Source organism: Macrotis lagotis, chromosome 8 (assembly GCF_037893015.1).
Source record: "Macrotis lagotis isolate mMagLag1 chromosome 8, bilby.v1.9.chrom.fasta, whole genome shotgun sequence".
Taxonomy (NCBI): Eukaryota; Metazoa; Chordata; class Mammalia; order Peramelemorphia; family Peramelidae; genus Macrotis; species Macrotis lagotis.
Window position 1 is genome coordinate 51,913,539 of NC_133665.1, and position 24,663 is coordinate 51,938,201.

Here is a 24,663-nt window from a genome sequence, read left to right on the forward strand (position 1 = left end):
AAGAATAAAAATAATATCCCCTCCCCCCCAAAAATATAGACCCTCATGAGCAATAAAGTAAAGGAGAGAAAAAAATTAAACTTAATAATAATAACAATAATAATAATAATAATAATAATAATAATAATAATAATAATAATAATAATAATAGGGGCAGTCAGGTGGCGCAATGGACAGAGCACTGGCCCTGGAGCCAGGTGCACTTGAGCCCAAATCCAGCCCCAGACACCCAACAATCACCCAGCTGTGTGACCCTGGGCAAGCCCCCCCCCAATAATGATAAGGGTAGCTGAGTGATGCAGGAGACAGATCACCAGCCCTGGGGTCAAGAGGTCCTGAGTCCACATACCACCCCTTAGGTCCAGCAACCACCTGGCCCTGTGGTCCTGGACAGGCCATCCAATCTCAGGCCCTTGCAAGAAGTAAAAAAGAAAATGTGTTATATCTGACCACTCTCCCGCCATGATCCATCCTCTTCTCCATCACTCACATCCCCCCCTTCTCCTCCCATCCCCCTTCTCTCCTTCTTACTCTAGATGTCTATACCCCATTGAGTATATATATGCTGTTTCCTCTCCTAGCCACTTCTGATGAGAATGAAGGTTCCCTCATTCCCCTCGCCTTCCCCCCTTCTATATCATTGCAATAGCTTATTGTAATAAAAAAAATCTTATTATATGAAATATCTTAGCCTATTCCACCTCTCCTTTCTCTTACATTATATTTCCCTTTTAGCCACTGACTCCATTTTTCCAATATATTATATCTTCAAATTCAGCTCTCTCCTGTGCTTCATCTATAAAAGCTCCTTCTACCTGCTCTATTAAATGAGAAGTTTCTTAAGAGTATTATCAGTATCATTTTTCTATGCAGGAATACATGTAGTTCATCACCATTAAGTCCCTCATATTTTACCTTTCTCCTCCACTCTCTATGCTTCACCTGAGTCCTGTATTTGAAAATCAAACTTTCTGTTCAGCACTGGCCACTTCAACAGGAACATTTGAAATTCCCCTGGTTCATTGAAAGTCCATCTTTTTCCCTGGAAGAGGATGTTCAGTTTTGCTTGGTTGCATTCCAAGCTCTTTTGCCTTTCAGAATATTATATTCCAAGCCCTTATGAGTCTTTAATGTAGTTTTTGCTAAGTCCTGTATGATCCTGACTGCAACTCCAAGATATTTGAATTGTGTCCTTCTGGCTGCTTGTAATATTTTCTCTTTGACTTGGGAGTTATGGAACTTGGCTATTATATTCCTGGGTTGTTTTTTTTTTGGATGTCTTTTTTGGGGGAGATTGGTGGATTCTCTCAATTTCTATTTTGCCCTCTGCTTCTAGGATATCTGGGCAATTTTCTTGTAGGAGTTCTTTAAAAATGATGTCAAAGCTCTTTTCCTGATCATGACTTTCAGGTATCCCAATAATTTTTAAATTATCTTTCCTGAATCTGTTTTCCAGATCAGTTTTTTTCAATGAGATGCTTCACATTTTCTTCTAATTTTTCATTCTTTTGGTTTCAAAGTATTGTGTCTTGATTTCTTGTAAAGTCAGCAGCTTCCCTCAGTTCCATTCTACATCTGAAGGATTTGTTTTCCTCAGAGAGCTTTCTTATTTCTTTTTCCATCTGGCCAATTCTGCTTTCTAAATCATTCTTCTCCTCAATAACTTTTTGAACTGTTTTATCCATTTGACCTATGCTGGTTTTTAACATGTTATTTTCTTCAGCATTCTTTTGGATCTCCTTGACTAAGCTGCTGACTTCTTTTTCATGTTTTTTCCTGCATCTCTCTCATTTCTTTTCCCAATTTTTCTTCTATCTCCCTCACTTGATTTTCAAAATTTTTTTGAGCTCTGTCATAGCCTGAGCCCAATTTCCATTTTTCTTGGAGTCTTTAGATGCAGAAGCTTGTACTTCCTCATCTTCAGACTGAATATTTTGATCCATCTTGGGATCATAGACAATGTATTTCTCAATGATGTTCCCCTTTTTCTCTGTTTACTCATTTCCCTGACCTGTGCCTGATTTTGGGGTGCTTCCTGAGCTTTTGAGTATTATTGGGACACCCCCCCCACACAAGGATCTCCATGTGTGAAGCTCTGTCTTCTCTCCTGGTCTGTGAATGATCATAGCACCCCTGTGCCATGGGGCTGAGGTGGGGGGGCCCTGCTGTTCTATGGGGGTTCTAGACTGTGATCAGGATCTGAATGTGGTCAGAGCCCCAGAGTCCTGTTCCAGGTAGAGAGGACAGATCTCGGAAGTCTCTCTTCACTCCCCTACCCTTGGTATGCTCAGCACTCAGGGTTTAGTTGCCTGGGGGCTCCTGCTTACGCCTGTTACCAGCTCCACCTGCTTCTGGTTCCTGGATCTGGGCTGCTGTGGCCACGCTGCTCACTGAGTGCCTGAGGTCTGGGCTTCAGTGCTCACTCTGGCAGAGGGCCCCCAGCTGATCTTCCAAGTTATTCCTGATGCTCCCGGAGGTGTAGGTCAGGAAACTGCCCCTGCTGCAGTAAGCCCTGGCTCCTAGCGCCCTGGGACCACCTCTGGGAGGCTGAAGTTTCTTCAACTCTGGCAGGCTGCCCCTTCAACCCTATGGAGTGAAGCCTTTCTGCTATTTTCCAGGTTACCTTGGGCTGGAGAACTGCCTCACTGGATCCCCTCTGTAGGTCCTGTCTCTTGAAAATTTAGTTAGAGTTCTTATTTTATAAGTTTGGAAATATCAGAGAGAGAGCACCTAAGAGAGGATCTTCTCCTGTTACCATCTTGGCTCTCCCCTGCCTTAAATGGTTTTTATTTATTATTAAATGTCTGAGATTTTCTTTTACATGTTCAGCATATTACAAAGAACCATTTGCTGAAATTTCAAAAAGTAAAACCCAACCTGGGTATTCTATTTCTCATTTAATCTCTGAACTCCATTCTAATTCTGAAATTCTTTGATTCTGAACAAAGTGATAGCTATTTCAAAAAATAAAAATCTGAAGGGGCTACTGGGTGGTGCAGTGGATAGAGCACCGGTCATGGAGTCAGGAGTACCTGAGTTCAAATCCGGCCTCAGACACTTAATAATTGCCTAGCTGTGTGACCTTGGGCAAGCCACTTTACCCCATTGCCTTGCAAAAAACAAAAACAAAACCTAAAAAATAAAAATCTGAGAGAAAAACTTAAGAAATAATTACTCTGAGTTTTAAAGTGCTATTTGGCAATCACAGAACCCCTTCTCAGGGAAAATTAAATTTTCCAAGACATTTTCCTTCTTTTTTCATATTCATCTTTAAGTAAGTTCTTTTTTTGTGTGTGTTTTTAACTCGAAAGCACTATGAGGTGGAATGAAATGCCTTAAATATAATGGCTGCCAACTTCCAAGCCCAGGACAGCATTACTTCATCCAGCCTGGCAAATGACTTACATTCCTGGGGGTACTTACAAAGTTTATTACACCCCATTTTACAAAAGAAGAAATGAAGGCTCAGAAATATTGTTGTCCACACGGTCACATTATAAAACCAGTTATATTCCTCAGATGAAAAAACTGAGGCCAAAAGATTAAATGGCATGACCATGGTTATACCCCATTTGGGTCAGAAGCAATGGCTGGCTCCAGACCCCTCTTGCCTGCAAGTTCATTGTTCTTTCCATCATACCATTCTGTCCAGAAAACAAATTCTACCTCCAGGACTCTTTCTACAATGCCATACCACTGGTCATCTCCTAAAAAGCAGACTAGTCCTTTTCCCCTCCAGGAAGAGGTCAAATATATAAAGTTACTTTTATATCTTTCCAAACATTAATTAACCCTTTTTGCCAGTGTGTATGATAAAAGCATGGACAAGCTGGCCACTGAAAAACTGGGATATTGCTAGTTCAGGTGCAACTTCCTGCTCCAGGTGATCAAACAGGAGGATACTGCTTTGACCCCTTCCAGCCTTTCTTAGAGTACTAAACAAAAGTTATAAAAATTCATAAAATTTCTGAAATGATCTGATGTTTACAGAACATCAAACACATTACCCCATTTTTAAAAAAATTTTTTAGCAGGGCAATGGGGTTAAACTGATTTGCCCAAAGTCACACAGCTAGGAAATTATTAAGTGTCTGAGGCTGGATTTGAACTCAGGTCCTCCTGACTCCAGGGCCAGTACTCTATCCACTGTGCCACCTCGCTGCCCCTACCCCACTTTTTTTGTTTTTTTTCAAGGCAGTGGGGTTAAATGACTTGCCCAAGGTCATACAGCTAGGTAATTATTAAGTGTCTGAGGGAAGATTTGAACTCAGATCCTCCTGACTCCAGGGTTAGTGCTCTACCCATTGTGCCATCTAGCTGCCCCCCCCCCCCATTTTTTAAAAGGCTAATAGAAAACATTTTACACCCCCAACAGATTCACTGGGAGTGCTTACTGGTGATTCAAATGGATTTACTAGAGCATGTCTTGAAACAGGCATTTCCTAGACTGCTCAAATTCTATTAGGAATTGCTAACTGTTTAACTGAAAGGTATTAAATAAAGTTCTGAAGCTAAGTGTTAGGAGCCACAGTCACTGTAGATCAATCTATGGTCACTGCAGATCAATCTAAACAGGAAGATGAAGCTTCTCTAATATAAGTAGAAGAAAGGATTTATTTATATCAGGTTTGTCAAAAACACAACTAATTACTATGTGGCCCCTCCTGCAGAAATAAAAAATACACATTATGAAAATATCCAATAAAAAATACATCGTACAAGAGGAGAATGTTAATTCTACAACAACAAGGTAGTAGTAGTCATTAACAGTAGCTAACAGTAGCTAACAGTAGTAGTCATTAACATTATGGAACTAAGATAGTAACAGATCAGGAAGGTTCACTGATAAGATCAGATGAATATAGTACAATAATAATAGCTAGCACTGACATAGTGCTTTAAAGTTTATAAAGCATTACAAATATTTAATCCTTATAATAATCCTGGGAGGTAGATGCTTTTATTACCCCAATTTTTCAGATGAGAAAACTAAGCAAATAAGCATTTCCATAGCACCCACTACATCTCAAGCACTGATCTAGGCTTTTTACAAATTTGATTTGATTCTCACAACCCTGAGGTAGGGGCTGCTAATATCCTCATTTCACAATTGGGGAAGCTGAGGCAAATTGAGGTGAAATGACCTGTTCAGGGTCTGACACAGGATTGGAGCTTGGGTCCTCCTGACTCCAGTCCTGCTTCAGGCCAGCCTGTTGCTTTGCACCAGCCTGCTGCTTTGTGCGAACTGTAAACAGCAGGAGCCTCAGAGTGTGGAAACTGAGGATGTTGTTCCAGTTCTCCTCTAAACTAGCTGTGTGATGTTGGGCGCTTTGTTTCCCTTTTCTGGGCTTTGAATTCTTCATTGATAAAAGGGAATTGGACTAATGATCTCAAAGATCCCTTCCAGCCTTGACATTCTAGAATTCTAAGAGAACCGTCCAAAAAAAATAAATAAGTGCATCTGTCTCATATATATAAAAGCCCAGCTGGGAAAAAGATTTCTCAGGGTGGTCTAAGAGTGTCTGACTAATGTGAGGAGAAACAGGAAACAGCAGCCAAGGAAAACTTTGGAAAAATCTGCTAACAGAACTTTTCAGAAGAGTAGGCTCAAAGGCAAGTGGTAGAAGCATCTTTAATTTTAAAAATTGGTCAAAAGGACTGTAATAAAATGTTCCCAGGAGAAGAGCCTAGCATTCCTCATCCCTCAGTTGAAATGAGATATTGTGAAGTTTTAAAACTAATTAATGGAGACTTTTCAGTGGATATTGCTTCACTCATACAGACCTTAGTAATTCAGAGTGAGCAGCTGCAAATTCTTCACAGCAAAGGTGGTCTTACTCACTCTCACAAGGACAGAGGAACAATTTATCAGGGTTTTTAAATCTTCAAATCTCTCTCCTAATCTAATACCAAATAATATTATTCTAAATCATTTCACATTTTACATTCTCCCAGTACAAAATGATAAGTGGTTTCCAAGGGAAAAATGAATATGAAAGAAGAAACATCCTATTTAGGTGCTACTTCAATGGTACAATGCTTAACTTTTAATGTTCTATCTTATTTTTTTTAGGTTTTTTTTTTTTTTTGCAAGGCAAATGGTGTTAAGTGGCTTGCCCAAGGCCACACAGCTAGGTAATTATTAGGTGTCTGAGACCGGATTTGAACCCAGGTACTCCTGACTCCAGGGCTGGTGCTTTATCCACTGCACCACCTAGCCGCCCCTGTTCTATCTTATTTTACTAAATTATGAACAAATATGCTGTTTAGTTGTTTTTCAGTTATGTCTGAGTCTTTGTGACTCCATTTGGTGTTTTTCTTGACAAAGATACTGGAGAGCTTTGCCATTTCTTCTCTAGCTCATTTTACAGAATAAGAAACTGAGGCAAACAGTGTTAAGTGATTTCCCCAGGGTCACATAGCTCGAAAGTATGCAAGACCACATCTGAACTCAGGAAGATGAGTCTTCCTGATTCTAGACCCAGCAGTATCCAGTATGTTCACCTATTGGCTCCATGAAAATATATACATAACAAGAAAACAAAGAGTACCAGGACAGGTAAGAGAACATCTAAGAAACTAGAAACTGATGTTTGCCAAGCTATAACAACTGCTTAAGTGTTAGGTATTTCTAACTAATTGAGCTGGAATTCTGTTTCAAATCATTTGAAACTAATGTGACGGTTATGAATGTATTTTTTTAGATTTTATAAGAGAATATCTTACTAAAGGGCTAGGAAAAGTTAAGGGGACATGCTGGAAGAAAATACAGCTCCCCAATTCCCATCCAGCTCAATGTTTTTGACTTTTGTCTTTCACTATGAAGAGATATTCTCGTTTATCCACAGACAATGTATAGAAATGATCATTTTGTGATATGGCATATGGTCCTCCTTTCCTCTGATCTCTCACTATAGTTTAAGTTCCTTGCCCTTCTTCCTTGCTATCTTCTTGCTCCCACTCTTAATGATATTGTGGCTTCCACCAGTCACAGTCATTCAATGGATATTGCCTTTTTTCACACATACCTGTAGCAATGCTAGATCGGCATCCTGAGCAAGCTGCTGCAGATTCTTCACAGCAGAGGTGGTTTTAATCACTCTCACAAGGGCTGGGGAACAGTCTAATGGGAGTTCATTAAGTAGGGACTTCTCATCATTGAGTAGCAGTAAGGCATGGTAAGGTCTGTCAGAGGAGAAACCCACATGTTAACTGAAATCATTCCAATAAGAGACAAGGTAATGAGTAGCAATGGGGCAAGGTCTGCATCAGTGCACTTCCTCCACAAACTATATAGAGGACTACAAAAGGACTCAAGGGGGCCATGAAAGCAAATCTGGACTTGGCAGCCTCATTGCCTGTATCCTATTGTGTTGGTGTCAAACTTAAATAGAAACAGAGCCACTAATCTAGACATAAGGATCCCTGTGGGCTGTATATTGACTTAAGTTTTAAAATGTTTTACTGTATTTTTATTTATTTTATTAAAGATTTCTGGTTTGGGCTGTACATGGTAGTGCTATGGACCTGTGTTTGACATAGATGCCCTAATGTACAATGCTAAGTCCAGACTGCAAATGCTGAGAGGTATTAAGTAACTTAAGGGAACCAGCAGGGGTAATTAAATCAGATCATGTCAGGAAAATGTCAAAGAGAAGATAAGAAATGTGATGAGTGCTTCTAAAATCAACTAGAAATACTATTGGAGAATACAATTCTTCCGTACATTTTGGGGAGAGATTCTAGACTTAAAATCAAAAGCCCTGGTTTTGAGTTCTATGAAATGAGGATAACTAACTGTATGTTATGAGGAAAGTGCTTTGAAAACTTTTGAAATGTAAGCTTTACAAATGGAAAGCTTTCTGTGTGAAAAACAAGAATCAAACTCAGGTCTAAAATGAAGAGGCCTTTAGGAGCAAGTGAACTTTATTAAGGAAAGAAGAAGAATAATGTACATTTCTGTAAAAGTTCACTGTTAACAAAGAACTTTTCTCACAAGAATTATTACACCCATTTTACAGGTGAAGTGGCCCAGAAGGCTGAAATGACCTGTCCAAAGTCCCAGAGATGGTAAATATGAGAAGCAGCACAAGGCAAGTGACCTTTTCAAGGTGCCACAATGTCTTCCTGGTTCTCTGAGGAACCAAAAGAAGTACATATATTTTTATAACTTATTCTTTGGATGGACATTTGTAAATTTGGTGAAGAAGTCAATCTGAAACAAGAAAGGCCTTGAGCAGGCAATTAAAAATAAACTGCCCAATTTAACCCTGGGCTGCAGCTCATTCCCCTGAAACCTAGCCTTCCTGGGGTAAAACAAATGGTCACAAAGGGCAATAAAAATGTGCATTCCTTGTGATCCACTACTGGATCTATATCCCAAAGAAATCATAAAAAAAGGAAGAAAATTCCACAAGTACAAAAATTATTCATAGCACTTCTTTTTGTAGTGGCAAAGAATTGGAAATTGAAGGGATGCCCATCAACTGAAGAATGAGTGAATAAATCATGGTATATGAATGTGATAGAACACTATTGTTCTATAAGATATCATGAGGGACAGAACTTCAGAAAAGCCTGGAAAGACTTGCATGAATTGATGCTGAGTGAGATGAGCAGAATCAGAAGAACATAGATACGCTAACAACATAGGATGATGATCAACCTTGATGGACTTTCCTCAGTGTAATGATCAGGGACAATTTTAGGGGATTTGTGATGGAGAATACCATCTGTATCCAAAGAAGGAACTGTGGAGTTTAAATGAAGACCAAAGATCATTATTTTTAATTTTTAAAAGTTGATTTATGTAAGCTACCTCTAATAGTTTCCTTTTTCTCTTTGGATCTGATTCTTCTCTCACAAGTTCAACTTTGATTTATTATGCTTACCATGGATGCAAATGTAAAGCCTATATTAGATTGCCTTCTGTGGGGGGAGGGGGAGGGAAAGAAGGGAGGGAGAAAAATTATAAAACTCAAAATCTCAAAAAAAAACGATTGTTAGAAACTACTGCTCTATGTATTTGGAAAACAAATAAAATATTTATATGATTAAAAAAAAACAAATGGTCACTAAGCCTATGGCTGAAATCACAGAAAAAGATCTAAACTCACCCTGAATGCATCAGGAAGGAACAAAAGGAAAGGCATTTCTGCCAGTCCTGGGTATTACTTCATCTGAAATAAAATCCTATCACATTTTGACTTCAACAAATGGCAGAACCCTACTTCTCATTTCTGAAGTATGAAGCAGGGGAGTAAAAGTACCTAGTCTGTAGGTCCAATAGCTTTCACAAATAATAAAATCAGCAAAGCATTCTGACTAGAGAACATTGTCATAAAGGATGACAATGATCTAGGAATTACTGGAGAGAAGTGGGAGAATGAGCCCCTTGGAGAACAACATGTAGTTACCGGATAGCTTTCAGACTTCTTTCAATGGCTTCAGGAGGTATAAAATTTGTTGCGACATAATGGATTTTATGAGGCAAACAGAAGCTCACTTCCAGCCAATTGTTGATGTGTAACCGTACCACGCCGGTGGTGCAGAGACTGCAGAAAATCAAATATAACAATAAGTTGTTTGTGTACTGATGCATCAAACTGTACATGGGTTGTCTGGTCCTTTTAGCATGACTTTCTTAAATGGTTTTTGACAAGAAATTTCCTTTTACATGTTCAGCATATTACAAAAACCAATTTGCTGAAATTTCAAAAATTAAATCCCAACCTGGGTATTCTGTTTCTCATTCAACCTGCTCCTGCTTGTCAGAAGAAACATGAAAGTGGATATTACACTGTTCCCCTACTATAGAAAAACCACAGGAGAAAGACTGTTATTCCTTGGAAAATGAAAAAAAAAGAAAAAAGAAAAATGCATGACAGCAATCACTGCCATTCTTTATTTCTAGCCTTGGAATCTAGAGTTCAGTAACAATGCTGAAAAAATCAACTGTGAAAATCTTTGATCATTACTTTCCCTGGAGACCAATGAGGAGAATGAGTACATGCTTGGTACAAAAAATACATTTGGTTACTGGGCTCATCAGAGCCTGGTTTTTGCCTCACTAACCACGATTTCAACATCTGTTCTACACAGAATCTTCAAAGAATTTCAAAGCCTTTATCTAAAACCCCCTCCCTCTGGTGGCAGTCTATGTCATTCTGGGGTAGCATACATTGTTAAGAAATGCATTCTTGGATCAAGCCTCCATTTAAATGGACAATGTTGAGCTAGTGCTCCTAGTTCTTCTCTCTGTAACTACATTAGAACTATCCCTCTTACAATTCCTCTCTCACAAATCAGTCCTTCAAATACTTGAAGCAGTCAGCACCTATTATAGTATGGAAAGGATGTGTCATGCCTGTTATAATGTATAAGGTGCAAAAACTGGCCCAAAGCTGAAATGAGAAAAGACCTGAACAAAAAATTAGTCTAGGCTCTGGGGGGGGGGCAGCGGAGAAGGGGACCCCTCAAGGGGATGTATACTGACAGGATATAACCTGACAAGTTTCATGTTCAGAATGTATTATTTTAATACCTGTTATTTTTAGGATATGTAACAAGGAAGAGATGCAACAAGAAAGAGAAATATGGTTCTTTGTCTTAGAAATTTAACACATGAGTTATACTAACTACCTGCAAGGAAGATTTAATGGATATAGCCACAAGGATGGCAAGAATGTGGAATGAGTGGAACCTAAAATAAGATAGTCAGAAAATGAACCCCAAGATGAATCAACAATGAGTTATACAGAGTAGTAAAATGAGTTCCAAGACAGTGGATCTTGGATTCAGACTAGAAATGTATAGAGCTATATAAATTACAATGAACAACAACTGAGGGAGGATGTCTGAGTGGCATTTGAGACTGAATGGGATATTCATAAAAGGGCCTGTAGCCAAGAATGGAGATTTGGTTAATGCATTCAGGACAGGTCCATTTCCTATACCTTTTAGTTGTAGCTATATAAAGTCAAAAAAATATTTAGCTTAATTCAGATTTCTTCCAATTAAACCATGACCTTGGAAAGCCATTTTATGGCAAGGAAGAAGAGTGAAAGGGAGGAAGAGGTTGAGGTAAAAGGGACAACAAAGAATCTGAGAATCTTGGAAATGGATGGGAACTAAAAGCCCATCTAAGTCCTATCTTTACTCTAAAAAGAATCCCAAAATGTGTTTCTCCATTGCCTGAAAAATATCCATTAAAAGGGAACCCATTATTTTTTATAGGCCATTCTACTTTTGCATAGTTCTAATTGTTAGAAGTTAAAAAAAAAGGTCCCTCGTAGCTTGGACTCTGTTTCCACCTTTCATTTGAGACATTGAGAAATGAGCCATCTCTAATTATACAAGTTGATCTCAGATATTAAAGGATTATTTTGCCAATCCCCAACAATCTTTTTAGCTACCCACAAAGAAGGGAGGACACTTGTAGTAGGACCCATATAGAGATGCTCTCATATGCATACTAATGACATTAGAGTGGAGGAGTCCTTAGAAATCCATTTCAGCTGGCTAACTAGCTATGTCTCTAAATTTCTATCTCAGTGCTTCTTTTTTGTTGTTCAGTCACTTCCACCTCTCTGGGACTCCATTAGAATTTTCTAGGCAAAGGTAGTGGAATGATTTGCCATTTTCTTCTTCAGCTCATTTTTCAGATAAGAAAACAGAGGCAAACAAGGTGAAATAACTGGGGCTGGATTGTAACTCAGATCTTCTTGACTTTAGGCCTGACACTCAATCCATTGTTCACTTTTTTTTTTCAGTTCTGAAAGTCTTCTAACCTAGAAATACACAGGAAATACAAATGAGCCATCTTGCTGTAGTTACATGCTAGGAATAGAGCTCACCCTAGGCAGTAGTGGTCAACCAATTATAACAAATATACAAACCCAAATTGGTAGCAGAGAAAAGTCAGCAGAAATGATTAAGAGCACAGTAGAAGGAAAATGACAAGAAGGTCACATAGGGTAGGTAGGTTCAGCTTGGTAATTTCTAATATTCTCTTATTCTCTTTTTTCCCCCTATTCTTTTACAGAGATTAAGTGTAGCAGAGAACACTGGGTAAGTTAAGTGGTGCAGGAGATTGAGTGTCAGGTCTGAAGTCATGACCTGAGTTCAAATCCAGCCTCAGTCACTTTACCCTGCTTGCTTCTTTCCTTATCTGTAAAATGAGCTGAAGAAATAGTAAATCATTTCACTATCTTTGCCAAGAAAATCCTAACAGAGTTCCAGAGAGGTGGATGTAACTGAACAACAAAAAACATTGCTAATGAAGGACTGAAGATGAACAGACTGGTGATGAATTCCAACTAAAGAATGAGACATTAGACAACAACAATGTAGGAATTTGTTTTCTTTGATAATACATATTTCTTTTTCTTTTGGGCTTTGTTTTCTTTTTTTTTCTTTTAAATCAAGGTTGTGTGGAAGAGAGTAAATTTACTTGATAATACAAAAATGAGATAAAATGTTCTTAAAAGAACATTCCTAATGCCTCTGCTGGGCAGTTAGGTGGCCCAGTGACTTGAGCACTGGCCTTAGAATCAGGAGGATGGAAGTTAAAATCCAGCCTTAGACACATGACACTTAAAGACTAGCTATGTACTATCCAGGCCATCTCCAGTCATCCTGTTTCATATTTGGCCACTGGATCCAGATGGCTCTGGAGGAGAAAGTGAAGCTGGTGACTTAGTACAACACCTCCCCACCCCCCACTCAAATCCAAATCCCTGATATCATGTTCTTCCTTGAGAAAGAAGGACAAACATAATCATCATCAATGTCTTTGCCATAGAATAATCAGTAAAGATAAGTCTGCTTGTAGAATATGTCTAAAGCAGGGTCTTGGGAAAAACTTTGATAGTAAGTTTTATATGGACAATTTTAGAGGAAACTGAGAAGACTTTTATGAAATAATGCAGAGTGAAGTAAGCTGGAGAAGAATTTGTTCAGGGGAGGCTAGGTGGCTCAGTGGATAGAGCACTGGCCCTGGAGTCAGGAGTACCTGAGTTCAAATCCGGCCTCAGACACTTAGCTGTGTGGCCTTGGGCAAGTTACTTAACCCCATTAGCCTTGCAAAAACCTAAAAAAAAAAAAAAAAAAGAATTTGTTCAATGAAAATATTATAAAGAAAAACAACTTTGAGAGCAACTATAAACTTATGAATCTAAAAAAAAGCTGAAAAATTTTGCTCAATGTGAAAAATGTGATGAATTTAGAATCCAGAAAGTGATATACATTTAAAGATATGGCTAATGTAAGAATTACCTTTGTTATAGACAGGTATTGAAGAGTGTGGTTTTAAGGTTTGTTTGTTTATTTTGTCAGAGGGTGAGAGGGGTAATAGCAGTAGATTAATTTTGTTTTTTGGGTTCTTTTTTTGTAAGACAATGGGGTTAAGTGGCTTGCCCAAGGCCACACAGCTGGGTCATTATTAAGTGTCTGAGGCCACATTTGAACTCAGGTCCTCCTGACCCCAGGGCCAGTGCTCTATCCACTGCACCACCTAGCTTCCCCAGGAGTAGATTCATTTTAAAAAATACTTAAAAAAATAAAAGCAATTAAGTTTTAGGTTTTATACATAATCATCAATTAAGTAACAATAATTATATGTGTCTATATTTATAGCTCCTCTCTCTAAATCCATTAGAGAAATGGAAAACTCCTCTATTTATTTATTTATCTATCTATCTATTTATTTATTTATTTATTTGGGTTTTTGCAAGGCAAAAGGGTTAAGTGGCTTGCCCAAGGCCACACAGCTAGGTAATTATTAAGTGTCTGAGAATGGATTTGAACCCAGGTACTCCTGACTCCAGGGCCGGTGCTTTATCCACTGCGCCACCTAGCCACCCCTTAAATTCCTCTAGTTAGATTCTCTGCAATATCATTTCTAAAATACATTACTAGACTTGTGACTAAATTATATCAGTCCTTCTGATAGAAGGTGCTTATATTAGAAAATATTTCCTGTTCTGCTCAGGTATTGAAGCCCAAATCTGGGAAAATAAAGACTAAGGGTCATTTAGATCCTATTTTGTTTCACTTGGAGGTTAAGTACAATAACTGCCTTGTCTAATTCCAAAGTCAGAAATCTGAAGAAATGCAGAACCAATGAATGTGAATGTCACCAAAGAACAAGACAGGTATTCTGTAGAAAAAAGCACAATATATCTTTTTGCACCATGCCTGGAAAGAACTGAGAAAAATCAAAGAAAGGACACTCAGGGTTCTAGTGATTCAACAAAGACACTGATCATCTAGTCAGGGGCACACTGTCTGACCAGTTAATTGTAGATAGGAAAACCCAGATTATCAAGAATGAACTATGGTATGGAAAATCAGAATGTTGCACCTGAAAGCATACCTGTTTGAAAATCTGAAATCCTATAAAAATTTAAAACTGTTTTAATACTTGGTATACCCTGTATTTTAAATCCCAGTTCTGCCATTTACTGGCTTCTGTGACTGACTGTCTAATCACTACTTCCTGTAGCACCAAATGTCTCATCTATAAAAAAAAATTCTTATGACTTATCTTATTAGAAAAGTATGAAGATCAAATGAGATAACATATGCAGTCTCCATTTTTAAACAGAAAGGGGTATATAAATATGAGCAGTTATATTATCTTTTATCCCAAACCCATGTTTTCTTTCTTCATTGCCAGTGGTTCCCCTAACTTCCTTCCAACCCACATCAATAAAGTTGGTAAGATCTTGTGCTTAGCTAAATTACAGGTAAAAATAAATCACCTCTCTTTTCTCAGAGAGAGGCTGCAATCTCACTTGGATTGGATCCATATTCTACAGATGAAGAAACTAGGCCCAATTACAATCCCACAAATTCAAATCAAGTATTCTTTCACTGCACTAAATTGCCTCCCAAAAATATCAGAAAGAGGAGAAATAAAAGCATCCCCAAATCCTAATTTTTGAAAGCTCTTTATTACATAAGCTAATTATTATTATGAGAATTTTTTTTTAGATGATTCACTTTGGCAATTGATCTTGCCTATAATCAAAGTATAAATAAGAACTTAGATTTCCATAGCATTTGTAGTTGAAAAAGTACTTTCCTCACCCAACTTCGCCTCTTTGGTGATGTATTATTCCCATTTTACAGATGAGGGAAAAAAGGATTAATGATTTTCCTATTAAAGGACTTTTCATGGAGCTAATTCTGGTTTGTCAAAGACCATATCAAAGGAATACAAATTCTTTTGGGTCATATCAAGAGAGAAAGACTTCAAGTATTAATCTAAGGCTTGAACATCTGCTGTCCAAATACCAAACTTGCTAAAATCAGAGACCAAAAGACTGACCATAATTCAGAGTCCAGAAGACTGAACATACAAAATGAAATTTTCAGCCACAGAAAGTTACAAAGACCATCTCTTAAGATATGTAGGCAAATTCACAATAATTAAATCATAGATCCGTGATGTAGTAATGAACCCAAAGCGATGCTATGATGTAGCCAAAGCAATCTTCTGACTCCAAATTGAGGGCGCTTCCTACTATACCCTATACCCTCCCTGTGTAATGTGTTTGATAACCAAGGCATATGGATATTTTGAAAATCTTAATTAGACATCTATGTTAGGTCAACTCTCGATTTTAAGGCAGTCTCTTCTTTTTAATGATTCTCCTCCATCAGGCTATTTAACCTGATGTTTTTCTCCAGAGAAGCAAAATAACCTTCAGTGATCACAGACCTAAACTAAAAGTGAAGCTAATGTAAGTTATCACATGATCTGAGAGAAGGAACAGATCTAGCCTTAATGTCCACATTCCCAAAGGACTGCATTAATAAAACTGAGTATTACTATAGGACCTGAGGGCCTGATTGGAAAAATAGACTATTGTTCCTTTTTAACAAAGTCCTTTAGAGGATGAATGTATATAATGATAGGATTTAACAAGGTTCAAGAGTATGATGGGGAAATCCATGGGTTTCTCCCCTAGTTCCTATATTTAAACACACTGATCCTGACTTCATCAGGGAATGAGCATTAATAAAACATGTCTGGACCTGATAAAGTCATGCTGTAGGCTATTCCTTAGCTCTCAGAGCAGTGCTTATCTTTGGTTTGGAGTATTTCAGGATTGCGACTATTTTTTTGTTTTTAAAATTTTTTTTCCAATTACATATTTGGTTTTCAACATTCATTTTTTGTAATATTTTGAGTTTCACATTTTTCTCTTTTCCTTCCTTCCCTTCCCTCTTTAAATGAGAGTGAGTAATTTGATAGAGGTTATACATGTACAATTATGTTAAAACATATTTCCATATTAGTCACGTTGTGAAAGAAGAATCAGAACAAAAGAGAAAAAGTTGTGAGAAAGGAAAAACATATAACAAATTTTAAAAATTAAAAATAGTATGTTTTGGTCTACATTCAGGCTCAATAGTTCTTTCTCTGTTTTAGAATTGTCTTTTGCAGCTATCTACAGTCCTGTGAAAAAATGCTCTAAGTCACTTTTTAATTAGAGAAAAACAAATTAAAACAACTCTGAAGTACCACCTCACACCTATCAGATTGGCTTTTGGGCATATTTCCATCCTGCTCCCCAGAATGGTAGGATGAGTTCACAATTCTACCGATAGTGTATGACTGTCCCAATTTTCCCATATTCCCTCCAACATTTATCATTTCCCTTTTCTGTCATATTAGCTAATCTGATAGGTATTAAGTGGTACCTCAGAGTTGTTTTAATTTGCCCTCTGGGCATAATAAGGACTGTGGCTCTTATGCTAAATTCTGAAAAATTGTTTCAGCTTCTTAAGGAAACAAAGCAGAGAATAAGAAACCTATTAAGTGAGAACCATATAAGGGTTTCAATTTTAATTTCTATGATTTCTGCCATTGTGGTATTATTACACAACTGAAAAATTAAACAATGTTTTATTAAATTCTTCATGACCCTGTTTTGGGGTTTTCTTGGCAAAGATACTAGAGTTGTCATTTCCTTCTCCAGCTCATTTTACAGATAAGAAACAGATAAGCCAAACAAGGTTAAATGGCTTGCTCCGGGTCACACAGCTAGTTCTAAGACCAGATTTGAATGCATGAAAATAATAAGTCTTCCTGACTTTCAGCACTCTACTGGGCCACCTGGCTGCTCAATAGATACCTTTTACCTTTCTTTTTCATTCTGTTAAATAGATTGAAGATTACTAAATGGAAATGGTGAACTCCTTTCTATTACAGATGTCTCATTTTAAACAAAATTCAAACACTCATCTGAAGATTCCAGAATTAGGAGTCAAGGAAATATCAAATATGTGTCCTGTCATTTCAAACTTACATTCTATACAGTATTTTAAAGAATCCTTATCCTTGGGGCGGCTTGGTGGTGTAGTGGATAAAGCACCGGCCTTGGAGTCAGGAGTACCTGGGTTCAAATCTGGTCTCAGACACTTAATAATTACCTAGCTGTGTGGCCATGGGCAAGCCACTTAACCCCATTTGCCTTGCAAAAAGCTAAAAAAAAAAAAATCCTTATCCTTTCCTCTAATGAGCACAAAGCAAATCTGTAATTACATTCAAAGAGGCAAACAGGGGCAGCTAGGTGGCACAGTAGATAGAGCACTGGCCCTGGAGTCAGGAGTACCTGAGTTCAAATGCAGCCTCAGATACTTAATAATTACCTAGCTGTGTGGCCTTGGGCAAGCCACTTAACCCCATTTGCCTTGCAAAAAAAAAAAAAACCTAAAAAAAAAAAGAAGAGGCAAACAAAAGTGATCATCTGGGAAGCAGCTGATGTAATGGAAAGAACATAATGGACTTAAGAGTCTAGAAAAAAAGAAATCGAAGCTATTTATCATCATACAAAAATATGCTCTAAATCACTATTGATTAGAGAAATGCAAACTTAAAAAGCTGAGATACTACCTAATATTTATCAGCATGACTAATATGACAGAAAAGGAAAATGACAAATATTGAAAGGAATGTGGGAAAGTTGAGACACATGCATTGTTATGACCTAGTTCAATCATTTTGAAGAATATGTAGAGCTATGCCCAAAAGGCTAGAAAACTGCATATCTTTGACCCAGAAATACCACTATTAGGTCTATAACCCCAAAGAGATTTTTTTTGTTTTTGCAAGGCAATAGACTTAAATGACTTGCCCAAGGTCACATAGCTAGTAATTATTTTGAGTCTGAGAATTAGTCTGAGATCTTGATTTGAACTCAGGTCCTTCTGATTCCAGGACTGCTGCTCCATCTACTGTGCCACCTAGTTGCTCCCCAAAGGGATTTTTTTAAAAAAGAAAAAGAACTTATATGTACAAAAATATGTATAGCAGCTCTTTTAGTGATGGCAAACAATTAGAAATTGGGGGAATGCCCATCAATTGAGGAATGGTTAAATAAGTTGTGGTATATGATTGTGATGGAATACTATTGTGCTATAAGAAATGATGAAAAAGGGCGGCTAGGTGGCATAGTGGATAAAGCACTGGCCCTGGAGTCAGGAATACCTGGGTTCAAACCTGGTCTCAGACACTTAATAATTACCTAGCTGTGTGGCCTTCAGCAAGCCACTTAACCCCGTTTGCCTTGTAAAAAAAAAAAAAACTTGAAAAGAAAAAAGAAATGATGAAAAAGATGCTAAAGTGAAATGCGCAGAACAGGAGAATATTATATACAGTATTAGCAATTTCTACAATGAGTAACTATGAATGACTTAGCTATTCTCAGTAATACAATGATCCAAGATAATTTTGAAGGACTTATGATGAAAATTGCTATTTACTTCCAGAAAAAGAACTGATGGCATCTGAATGGATTTTGAAGTGTACATTTTTATTTTCTTTATTATTCTTTTTTTGTCTGCATTTTCTTTTGCAACATGGCTAATATGGAAACGTTTTGCATGACTGCACATGTAAAGGCTATATGAAATTGTTTACCTTCTCTAGGAGGGGAGAAGGGAGGAAGGGAGAGAATTTGGTACTCAAAATTTTTAAAAAATGTTAAAAATTTTATTTACATGTAATTGATAAAAAATAAAATAAAAATTAAAGGAGAGAATGAGTTTTACATCATGGATAAACCCTTTAACTTTTCAGTTTAAGTTTTTTCAAACAGGAAATAAATACTATTGTATCTATCATAGATTGTTAAGAGAAGTCAATGAGATAATATAAAATGCTTTGCAAACTTTGAAGCAATATATGTATCAGCTATTATAATCACTTTTAAACACACACATACTTATACAAAGTACTCCAAAGCTCTCAAAGCTTAAAATTGCACTGTGACTTTTGGAACACTCTCCTCTTATATACTTACATATATGGAAACAGTTATACATTTTTTTTTTTTTAGGTTTTTGCAAGGCAGTGGGGTTGAGTGGGTTGCCCAAGGCCACACAGCTAGGTAATTATTAAGTGTCTGAGGCCGGATTTGAACTCAGGTACTCCTGACTCCAAGGCCGGTGCTCTATCCACTGCACCACCTAGCTGCCCTGATAGAGAGTTTTTAAAGAAGGAAAAGGTTGAGTACTATTTTGGGGGGTTATCCTATCTGTCAAAGGATATGAAGTCATTTTTTTTTCAAGTATTATAATCTCATTTCACTGTTGGAGCAATAAAGTAACAAAGAACAATAGCACCTTTGAGCAAGCATGGCACTTGGAAAGAAGTTAAAAGAACTGGGTTTGAGTCTCAGCTCCACCATTTACTAGCCATGGAACATTAAGTAAATCACTTCATTTCAAAGAATTCCAGTTTTCCTAACTGTAAAACAGGAATAAATACTACTTGTCTTACTCTGAGTAGGACAGCTCTCTGAGTAGCTGTAAGGAAGAATTTTGTCAGCTGGAGTCCTGCAGGACTCCAGCTGACAAAGTTCTCTCCTCAGTGAGGAAAGAATATACCAAAGTTTTCTACCTAGTTGCTATTAAGTGTTGCATTTGTCTTTTTCTTTTTCCAAGTAATTTGCACTGTGGCTGTCCCTCCACAAAAAGATTCTGAACTAGAAAATACATACAAATATTGAACTGAAAAGGAATGTACCCTTGAAACTGGAGGCTTTATACTCCATCCAAAACACTGCTGAAACACCAATTAAAGTATTGCTCCAGACCATAAAAAGAATGAGGAGAATGTGATTTTCAGTTCTCTGCTGGCTACTGAGAAAGTCCTTGAAACCCTTCATAGCAACAAGGTAAACAGCAAAACCTGACACAGAAGGGGTCACAAGGAAGAGTAAAAAAGGTGAAGAAGGAAATATTTTCTTTTTAACTGTCATTTTAAATGCTCATAATCCACTCTGCTGAGTGGGACTTTATAGCCTAAATGGTTTGTTTGATCCTTAGTGTTTTTCTTTCCATTCCCTTTGGTATTAATGGCATTGTCTGAAAGGGCTTTGTAGGAAATAAACTTGTAACTTCATGCCAAAGGCAGGAAGGGCCCCTCTGGAGTGGATCCAAGCCTTCAAATAACTATGTAAGCATATTGAAAGCCTCGGCCCATAATATGGTGTCTTGGGATGATTTGCAGAGAAATCCAGGATCTTCAACAGATGATTTTGCACTTGGGTGTGATGCTGGGAGCACCAGTCATCACAACACTATGTTGTCTGATCTGTTTTATATATAAAAACAAACATATACAAACGTTTACATTCTTTAATACAAAGTCAGAACTTGCTTAGGAATTTAAAATGCCAAACTCATGGTCTACGGCAAAGCACGTGGATCTTCTTGTCTTTCTTCTCTCTTTTCTGTCTGATTGTCTCCTTACCTCTTCCTGGTATTTTTTATTTTTTAGATTTTTGCAAGGTAAATGGGGTTAAGTGACTTGCCCAAGGCCACACAGCTAGGTAATTATTAAGTGTCTGAGGCCGGATTAGAACTCAGGTACTCCTGACTCCAGGGCTGGTGCTCTATCAACTATGCCACCTAGCCACCCCTCTTCTTGGTCTTCTTAAAATATAAAGTAGCAAAGCCAGGTTGCTCTGAATGCATACGAATTCCCTACTCCACAATACTTGGCTCAAATTTTGCAAAGATTAAAGAATGTATGATAGTCTAAAAAGAAGATTCAAAGTCATAGTCATAGGATTCTAGAATTTGTGGGAAGCAGAGAGATCATCTGTGGTTAAGATCAATCCTTAGCTGAAGTACAATTCCTAAAAAAATGGTCAGATTCAAAATGTTTACTTGAGAAATGGGGAATTCACTGCCTCCCAAGTTAGCACCCTCCATCCAGACAATATGTACGCAGGCAGTATGCCAAAGCACAAATAGAGTTACCCCAGGTACTGCACATATGATATCTGAAAGCTTCTACTGGATAGCCCTGGGGAGAGGGCAACACTCTTTTTAATTTTGAATCTATTGAACCTACCATGCTTATTAACCTAGAGACTTTTAAAATGAATTGTTTTCCCAAATGCCAGATCTATCTCATTATCATTCCCAATTTAAATAAAAGAACACTGAGACTCCAGGTGATGAAACAATAGAAACAAGAGGAAATGGATAAGGAGCTATCATTCCTTTCCATCTGGAAATCAATAATAGCTTCTCTTTAGACAACATTTTAACAACAGGTTAACAAAGCACTCTCAGAGGCAGGCTCAGGAGGAGGTAAGATGATTTGCTTCCCTTCTTCCACTCATCATACCAATTATGTCAAACAGTTCCTCAAGAATATTTACCACCAGTGTGGAGAGTAGGGGAAAGAGGGAGTGAGAACATTTCCTGCCTAGTCCAACAGCCTCTGCTTTATCCTCACACCACCCCAAAGAGAACACAAGGGAATCAGAATGCAGACCAGGAAGGAGTGTGGGAGTTCTCTGTCACTTCCATTTACAGATGAAGAACCTGAGAGGCACAGTGAGCAGTACCACAACACTCAGACAGCAGGTGTGATGCTGCTCTTTCTAATACATTTTGCTTATCAGAGTTCGCAGCAGAAAACTGTCTGTACCCAGAGCAGCTTTATTATTATTTATCTTGATCCTTTATTAACAGTTTGAGCTCGGTTCTTCCTTTATGACTTTTAGATTTGACTGGCATTGAGGTCTGAGAGAACTCTGAAGCCCAGGACTAGTGCTTCAAAATAGCCATCAAATTATTGGTATAATTCAGGCACACAGCAAAACTTCTGAACACTGAGAACATATATACATATCAATATATTCAAGATAACACACATAAAATATATATATACAAATATAACATATATTTAATAAAAAGACATATTTATATACACACACCTATAATAGATGACACTATACTATATATAATATCTCTTGCTCGCTCTGCATACACACACACACACACACAATATATATAATAGATTCAGGAATAGGCAGATGAGGATATAGCCTAACACGGAAAGAAATAAGTTTGGGGAGCACAGAGGGCCTTTCCTCTACTTGGATGAGTTAAAGAGATATCACTGCAATAGTGGAATTTGGAGTGGATTTGGAATCCTTACACCCATGTTCAAATCTAGGCTCTGCAATGAACTCTCTATGTAGCATCTAGGCACACTTAAGACTATTCCTGAGCCTCAGTTTCCTCCTCTGTATAATAAACAAGATGGATTGGACGGTCAGCAAGTTCTCCTTCAGCTCTAGAATACTATGAACCCAAAATTCATGATTTAATGGTTTGCAATGACCCTACCAATTGCCAGTAGTGATGTGATGGTGAGTTCAAAGAGACTACCACTAGGTGGAGCTGTGCTGCCATAAGTGCTCGGGCTCCCTCCAGAAACTAAACTTGGTCAGCATCTCAGCCTCCATCCTCCACGGAAAACAGCCGACCCAACTTAATCCCTTCAATCTTTCCACTGTCAGATAAGCTTCAGAAACATTTCCTCAGAAAGAAGTGGGAAGCACCCTGGCTTACTTTCTAATTAACAGTTAGGCTGAGTTTTTTGTGGTTTTTTTTTTAGGATGGGGTTAAGTGGCTTGCCCAAGGCCACACAGCTAGGTAATTATTAAGTATCTGAGACCAGATTTGGTGCTTTATCCACTGCACCACCTAGCCACTCCTAGGCTGAGTTTTAATCAGAGCCTGGGAGCCTTATAGATCCAGAGATAAACTGAGGTTAAGAGAAGTATGTGGCAGGTCTGAGACCCCCACAGGTAGGAGGTAACAGAACAAAGCAGAATCCTCCTCTCCCACAGGTGCTCCTTGATGAGACCCAGATGACCCTCCCCTCTGCCTGCTGAGAGCCATGGCTGCCCCATCCTCTTCCTCCCTTCCCAAGGCTGTCTAGGCTGGTAGGCTCATATTAGGATCTCACCAAATGAAAAATGAATGTGGGCATGCATGTAAAAAACATTTACTAAGCACCTGCTTTGTGCCAGGGACACTTGGGAAAGTCAAAGAGAGAAGGCAAAAGGGGCAACTAGGTGGTACAGTGGAAAGTCAGGACCTGAGTTCAAATATGGCCTCAGATACTTCTTAGCTGTGTGTTTCTGGATAAATCACTTTATCTTTGCCTGCCTAAGTTTCCTCATCTGTAAGATAGGGATGGATAATAAGGTGTTATGAAGATCAAAAGTACCTGATAAACACAATAGGTACAATATAAAAGTTAGCTATTTTAACTCAGACTAAGGAAAGAATTCCAGAGCAAGAAAATCTCCACCAAGGCATGTTGTGGTCTGGGAGCACCAATGGTCTTGTAATAAAAAGAATTTCCATGTGCTAAATTTTCCCCTTCCTTCTGCCATAGGCCCCTGCTCTGAGAAGCTTTCCCTGATTTGTCTCCACCCCACAGCTGGAAGTCTTCTATTTCTCTTCTCATCTCTCATAGCATATTTTCACCAGATCCTTCCTCAGTACTCATCATATTCTAATAATGTATTACAGTTTGTGTCTGTTTCTTTTGAGGGCAGTTTTCCAGGTCTTTTCACAGGGACAAACCCAGAACCTTGCTCTTAGTTTGCACCAAATCAAACATGGAATGCAAAATGTTCTAAAGGCTGGACTGCACTAACAACTTTTTAGAAGCTCTTAAATTCAAATCTTCCACTTATAATAATCATTTGTGAGATCTCAAATCAAAGTTCAGAGGGAGTTTCATTCAGCTTAATTAGACTAATCTCCCACATCAACAAATACAAGGGTGGAGAAAGCTCCTTTGTTTCAGTGATAGAGTGAACACTCAGAACTATTTCTAGAAGCAATGAGGCCCACAGACAAGCCTTATACTGGCAGCACTAGAGGGGAATCAGACACCCCAGGAACTTGTCCAGACTCTATCTTTAATGTTTGATTTGGGGTAACTTAGATTTCCCTCACCTGTAAACCAAAGATAATAATAACACTCTGTCCCTTCCCTCTCTGAGAAGACATGAGGATGAATAAGGTATTTATGAGTACTTTAAGTTCCCCAGCAGTCATCAGCTATTTCCAAAGGATCATAGGATCAAGAGCTGTAAGAAAAGTAAGGGTTACATGAAGAAATGACTTAATACATAAGACCAAAAACCTTTCTCCACAGAGAAGTGGTCAAAGGATAACAAATGGTTTTCAAAAGGAGAAATACGAAATTAACAACTATGTAAAAAGTTTCAGGTTACTAATAAGGGAAATGCAAATTAAATTACTCTGAGGTTTCATTTCCTTAACCTTCTTTTGATTGTTTTTGTAACCTTGGTGCTCCAAAACAAA

The 24,663-nt window shown here is 38.0% G+C and overlaps 1 protein-coding gene across 10 annotated transcripts in view; it reads right to left on the reverse strand.

The window, feature by feature from the left end:
* NPRL3 (NPR3 like, GATOR1 complex subunit) overlaps positions 1 to 24,663 on the reverse strand; it is a 124,546-nt gene that overhangs the window by 39,025 nt on the left and 60,858 nt on the right. For all 10 annotated transcript variants that reach the window (XM_074196978.1, XM_074196979.1, XM_074196975.1 and 7 more), the window contains 2 exons: positions 9,417 to 9,554; positions 7,029 to 7,185 (listed from right to left, as the gene is read on the reverse strand). In XM_074196978.1, coding sequence (XP_074053079.1) covers positions 7,029 to 7,185; positions 9,417 to 9,554 — 295 coding nt within the window. The remainder of the gene's footprint in view (positions 1 to 7,028; positions 7,186 to 9,416; positions 9,555 to 24,663) is intronic.